Source organism: Phaethon lepturus, unplaced genomic scaffold (genome assembly GCF_000687285.1).
Source record: "Phaethon lepturus isolate BGI_N335 unplaced genomic scaffold, ASM68728v1 scaffold10137, whole genome shotgun sequence".
Taxonomy (NCBI): Eukaryota; Metazoa; Chordata; class Aves; order Phaethontiformes; family Phaethontidae; genus Phaethon; species Phaethon lepturus.
In genome coordinates, this window is record NW_010551132.1 from 107,038 (window position 1) to 113,792 (window position 6,755).

A 6,755-nucleotide genomic window follows, 5' to 3' on the forward strand; every position below is an offset into this window, starting at 1 on the left:
TACCCGACAGTAACAGTCAACAGTCTCCACTGTGTACTGAGGCGGGGAGGAGAGGTTGTAAAAGAAAGGGGGAACAGGGTGAGAACACTGAATTATGTTTAGTTTTACTCTGGTTTAAGTATGCAAATTATAACTTGTAAAAATACAGTATTACATACACATAAAACCAGGAGGGCTTTTTTTTTTAATTCCAGGCTGAATAATTTGGCCTGTGTTTAGTTAATTTGTCTCACCTTTTTCTTAAATGTTAGAAGTGTGTGTGTTGGGAGGGGATGGATGGACAGACTATTGTTTAGAGATGGAGCAGAGATCTCGGTCTGTTGCCTGGCTGATATGACTTGTTTTGTGCAGAGATCATATGGATCATGATGTTTGAGGCCAGCAAAGAAATTCTGGTCACACTGGTGATGAAGACCCCTGGGGATTTTTTTTTTTTTTTCTGCAGTGTAGGGAGTAGGTTGCTGCTTCAGACTCTGTACATATCCTTTGCCTAACTGATTTACTGCCAGGGAATCAGAGGTGGGTTACCCTTAGGTGTCTCCTATTTGCTGTCTGTGGCATACTTAAGTTTCATTTTTTATGCTGTAATATTTGGTTTAAGGTCTGTGCTTGTGCTATGTCATGACATGTTTTCTAATGCTTTATCTAGCCTTAATTGTGTTAAAATTATAGCGAGTTTCTTAATGATCTGGAGCTTTTACTGTAGGTCAGTGTTCTGAGGGGATTTCTTTTGGCCAGGATGAAGCTCAAATGAATGGCTAGATGCTGCAATTGTTATTTGAAGTCTTCCTTCCAGGCAACAAGAGTCACATCCCAGAGATCCCTCAGCATCCTCACTGCTGAAATAACCCCAAATTACATTTTGCACCCTCACGGTACAACACAGGTAAAACAGAAAAAACAAGAAAGTAGAGTCTAGAACCACTTTTGAGCTGCATATACTGATAACTACCACAAGCAGTCTCCTTCTTTACTAACTTTGTTGCCCTGAACTGTCACTCTGCTCTTCCATGCCCATATGCAAAGGAAAGAAATAAAATACACTCTGTTTGTTGGAGCCTCACAGTGTGTGGGTATGCCTGGATCACAACAGTGCTGTTCTGTAGAGGAGCATTACATGCACTTTCCCATCCCTCCAGACTGATTAACATCTTCCTAAAAATCATTGAGCAATGATTTGTATCCAGATCTCTAGGGTGTCCAGTGAATTTCATCCCCACCCAACACAGCCTTCCAGCAATTTAATGAGTGTTTTACTACACGTGGACTCTGAAGGAGTTTTCAACTTTGCATATAGATCAGCAAATGTGAGTGGAAACTCCTTTTTGCTATAATCAGGGACTTTTCTTCCTACGACACTGTTTTTTCTCTTACAGATGCATTCTGCTGCACAAATCTGAGATAAAGCCAAGCTTGTGGGACTACTGGTTGTGCATCTCTGCACTAAATTGTAGTAGCAGATCCCTCAGAGCAAATGCTGCACGGGGGCCCAGGATTTTTACACTTGCAGGGGGGAAAATAGCCAAGAAAACTTTATTATGCATTAAATACATCAGACAAAGCTCAGCATCTGGAGTGCCTCATGTGTTAATGATTAAGATCCCTTATTGTTTAGTCATTTTAAAGTACTCCAAGGGACATACTCTGCGCTCATTTTCTCCCCCCCCCCCGAGCTGTATATGACATACTTAGGATAACTATGACTGCTGTGTCTTCGAACCGGGCATCAACTGATAGTAGCCAAAGACCTGTCCTTTCACATCCTACCCAATTCTCTCTGCTCCCCATACCCTGTTCTCATTTTTCATCATCTCATCCTTCTTTCACAGATTTTTACAAACGGTGATAGCCAAGCCTGTTCCTTCAGCACTTTAGGGCAGCAGATACTTTGACTGTGGAAATGCCTCTGAAGATGTGGGCACTGTACATAGATCAAAACACTACCAAATGCAGGTTCAGCACAATCCTCCATATTGATGGAACTGCAAGGATTGTATTTAGGTAGTGGGGTCTAACTATTCAAGATGTAATGCTCAGCAGTGACAAAGTTTCTGACTAGTTAAGGAGCTGTTTTTGATACCCCATGCAAATATTTTTTGCTAGTATTGGCCTTCTCTGTTTATGTTTTCCCTTCACTAGGATCACCTGTCTCTGTTTTCTGCAGCATGATCAGGACCCACTAGTGAAAGCAGGTTTGGGCTTTGTTAAATTGTAGATACAAATTAAAGGATTCTAGTCAAGCACATAGAAGAAATTGTAGAATCAATAACTCAGCAGTCCTACCTCTGAGCAAAGACAATTAACGCAGTAAACCAGGCCATAGGGTTCTAGATAAGGATGCCATCTTTCTCCTACACGATACTTCTTATCTTGAAACACACAGTATGTATCTGAATCTGTAAAACAGTGAAGAATTGAAAGAGCTATGAATGAATTTTCCCATTCTGTGCTTACAAAATGTTTCTAGGCGTGCAGTGTTTTCTGTAAACCATTTCTATTTTCCCTGGAGAATCACACAACGGAAATGCCCTTAATTTCATATGCTGTTGTTTCTAACCTCCCAAACCAAAATAAATGACATGGCCTCCCATCTTTCCAAAATTGCAGCTCTTGAAATAGCTGATAAAATGGCTTTCATACAGGGTGAGTTTACCCTTTCACCTGCAAAAACACAGGCTGAGATCCCATTTCGGTAACAAAATTAAAGTGCTTGATTGCTCAGGCAGGTTTATAGGAAGCAAAACCTTTTCACTGCAAAACCAAAGCAATGGACTCAACTTGGGAAAATTCCAGGTGTATAGCAGAAAGATTTTGAACAAGGGAACTGCAGAAGGAAGATAAATGCACTGTATTTACACTGCATGTTCAGTATCTCCATATTTCAACAACGTAATAAAAAAAGTTTATCCTAGTAGTTCAGAAAAATTTGTGCTGACTTACATATGCATCAGCATTCAAAATATTATAAGATCTTCCTGTTCATTAAGCACTTCCAATCTTGCAGGTGCAGTTTTGCAGATATCCATCTACCTATCAGACCTTACTGCCCTGTCACATTATGGTTTCACGCTGAAAACTCAAAGCTCTTCAATAAAAGCGTGTTTGTCATGTGTTTCTGTGAGAGAAGTCCTTCCTGTTATCTTAACGATGCCCAAATTCAGCTTAATTCATCACCCTCAGTATAGATGATACTTCAGGGTATCAAACAAAATACCTGTCTTCCAAGTGATAATCCAAGCAAGGGGCATTCTTCACATTTACTGGGCTAAAAGAAGGTAGCTAGAAGTAGGGATTATTAGTAGCAACTGTGAAGTGATCTGCTTTCACTTCACACAAAAGCATGACAAATGAAATACAGGATCTGAAAAAGCAGGTGGCTGGAGTTTGATTATTTCTCACACTGTGCTTTCTTTGAACAGGGATACCCGCACATTGTTTTCGTGTAAGTTCAGTGGAGAAGGCAGTCTTTTTGGAACTCATTCTTTTTTGCCCTTTTTTTTTAATTTACCTCCGTAGAAGCAGAAGTTGCTGATACTGAGGCTGAAACTTTTAACTACTTCTCAAGGGCAAACAATGCCTTTTGTAAGAAGGCGGCCAAAACACAGCCTGTGCAGGTGGCGGTAGCATTCCAGAGAGATAGTAAGAAGGCTGTAGCAGTCAATAACTCATAGGCTTTTTTGGGTAATTATTCCTCCTTGCCATGCTTTCTGAAATGTGTTAACATCTCCCACAGATGACAGACTTTGTAGAAATATTCCCTTTGTTTGTATTCTTTTCAATTCTTCTCATCAAGTTTTTGACAGTGCTTAGACTTAATTTTCTCAAAGGATGTATCTAATCCAGTTCACATGAGGTTGTTTTTGGAACACAACAGAACAGTCTTGGACAAACTTTACACTAGCTGAAAACTTCAGCACAATAGTCTTACACATGGGACAAAATCCAGACAATCCATCATATGTTTACAGAGGTCACTAAAATGGAATTAAGTGCTGTCTTGATTCAGGATATTTGAAATAAAACAGATTCTAAAATTGAGGTGTTACGTTCTTCATCATGCAATGAAACCTGTACAGCTTCAGGAAAACGTGCCCCAAACATGGGTGTGACCTGATTTTACTAAATGTAGGATTAGAAGGAGGAAGAATATTAGAAGGTTTTGAACTCCGTTTCACAGTTTAGGACATTCTTGTTTGAAGATCTTTTCTGAACCACATATGTCAAATAGAAGGGAAATGTCAAATTTGGGCGAACGTGACAGCTTTCTTTGAAGTCTACTTACGTTTTACTTGTTGTAGTTTACCTCCATCTATGAAAAGGAGACAGAGCACACCAAAAAAGATAAAATGAAAATCCTCCAATATCCACTTTTTTCTCATCTTTATCGACAAAAGGAAAAGAAAGAGCCTCCAAAGTAGAGAATGTTGAGCTGTTGGGAAGAAAAGATTAAATTAATTAAACTAAAGTCCTGTAAGATACTTAAATTCTCTGACACGTTTTCATCCAGCACACAGAAATCCTAAACAGCCAGAACAAAAAAATCTGCCTATATCATGGATCTTCATTTCATGGAAACAGCTTTGGCTTCAGATAATTTCATTTTTTGAAAAGGGGCCACATTCCCATTCATGTAAGCTGAAAACTGGATATTACTTCTAATAAAGTCCTTACTTTATTCCAAACTAGAGAAATCTGGCAAGTAAGCAATGAAAATTCTTAAAGTTCTCTTTCGCAAGAAACTAGTTTGGGAGATTTTCTTGTAGAGCAGCTCTTTTGGATGCAACTTGGGACATACAGGTGTCAGTTGTAATACGTTTGCTTTATTGTAAACTTTATCTTGGGTATGCCTGGCGCATTGGCCCTGCACTATGGAAATCCATGCTTAGGGTGAAACCCTGGCCATGCTGTAGCTGAGTTTTCCTCACTGCGTCTAACAGGCTTCCACCACTATTCAGTTCACCCCTCCTCCCCTCTCCCAACAACTATTGTTCTGGGATTGTGTATAATTAATTTTTCCAGAGTTAACCCTTCATTGTCTTGATATCTGAAAGTAGAATGGGGGAATTACATGTCATCATCATTCTTGTAGATCTTTAATGTCAAAAACTTGCATATGGGGCAAAGCTTAATATATTCTTCTCTATGTGGTGCAGAGAGGGCATCATACTTGCTGCATGTGCTGTTCTGTTTATCTTTTTCTGGCTTTTAAAAGGTGAATTACTTTATAATGAAAAAAACAAGTGAAAAAGTAATTAACTGAAGTAGAATTTATTTATTTTTGATAGCCACCCTAAGATTCTAAATTGAGAAATTTGTTGATGTTTTACTGTTCTGTTTTACTTCACTGCAGAAGTATTATCTTCCCAGAATGCATTTCTCCATAATTTACAATGTTGGAAAGATTTGGGTTTGATTTTCAGAGCCTTGATGTGGATTCACAATTAGTTTTACAAAAGTTAAAAAAAAAAGATTCACTATTGGAAAAATAAACAATCTCCTTTGTAAACTAATTTGACCTCTTCAGATTTCATGTAAATAATAAAACTGTACAAGAATATGTTTGAGCTCACAGATAACCAAAGCAAAGTAATAACTTATATATGTATATTCAAAATTAAGTGGTGGATAACTTAAGAGAAATTAACTACAGAGTAAGTTAACAAGCACTTAAAAAGAAAATCTTCCTATTAAGACTGTTGAGATCTAAGATACTGTAACAAAGGGTGGGTGATCTGATTTTATCAGTGTTTTTATTGTCTTTACTGTTTAAGGGTTCTTTACTCTACATTCCCAAACCACAACCAAAATGGACACCTTCCTTAACTCATCAAACCTATGCAACTACTCTGTCTATACTCAGTAAGCTCATTCAAAATAATGTAAATTGCATCTGAAAACATTAAAAAAAATAATGCTATTTTAAAAGCACACTCCCTATGCAGTAACAAAATATAACTTTCCATTTATTTTGGAAACAGAGAATAATATCCCAATTTCAGAAGAAAAGTTTAAGTCATTTTTTCCTTTCAATGTGTTCAAATCACACAGGACATTTTTAAGCCAAATAAGCTTTCAAAAACTTTTTTTAAAAATTAAAAACTTGTAATTTAGTCCCAGGACATCATGCATGCATTGAGAACAGTAGCACATCACTGGGACTAACAGAAATGTGAATGTTTAAATATTTTGGCCTTCTTGGGGGTTGCTAAAGCAAACAATATTTATAAATGGAGCACAATTATCCTTTGTGCAGCACTTTTACCTGTTAGCTAGATTGGTTAGTTCGGATAGAAAGGCTCAGAAGTCCATGCATTTTAAATGTCAGGTCTTCAAAAGGAAGAACGTTTTAAAACTTGGACTCCTTACACTCTGAACTGCTGCACGGTAATGTGAAATGGAGGAGTTAATAACAGAAACGGGATGGGGACTTTTGATGTCTGTCTTAATTCTCTTTAATTTCTGTATTGTTGTTACTCCAAATATAAACACATACTTTTCACTATTAGCACACTCCCTTTATTTCCCCAAAGGGCAATGTCCTAAAAATATTCCTGGATTTAAATAATCTCAGTTAGGATTAACCTGTTAATTATTGGTGTGTTTTCTGCTTAGTAGAAACAATGAAAGCGACCCACTTCTTACACGAGTTACTCACTGAAGTAAGGCATACGGGTCTATTTTTAACGCCTCGCCCTCCAAAGAGCCCGGTGAAGCAACTACAACTGGCAGTGTCCGGCCTCGCCACGTTTTATGAT

The 6,755-nt window shown here is 37.9% G+C and overlaps 1 protein-coding gene across 4 annotated transcripts in view; it reads right to left on the bottom strand.

The window, feature by feature from the left end:
• The window catches only part of CHRDL1 (chordin-like 1), a 40,523-nt gene extending 36,144 nt beyond the window's left edge, over positions 1 to 4,379 (bottom strand). For all 4 annotated transcript variants that reach the window (XM_010290792.1, XM_010290791.1, XM_010290790.1 and 1 more), the window contains exons 1-2: positions 4,283 to 4,379; positions 2,284 to 2,396 (exon numbers count right to left, since the gene is read on the bottom strand). In XM_010290792.1, the coding sequence (XP_010289094.1) occupies positions 2,284 to 2,396; positions 4,283 to 4,379 (210 nt within the window). The remainder of the gene's footprint in view (positions 1 to 2,283; positions 2,397 to 4,282) is intronic.
• Between the last annotated feature and the right edge of the window lie 2,376 nt (positions 4,380 to 6,755).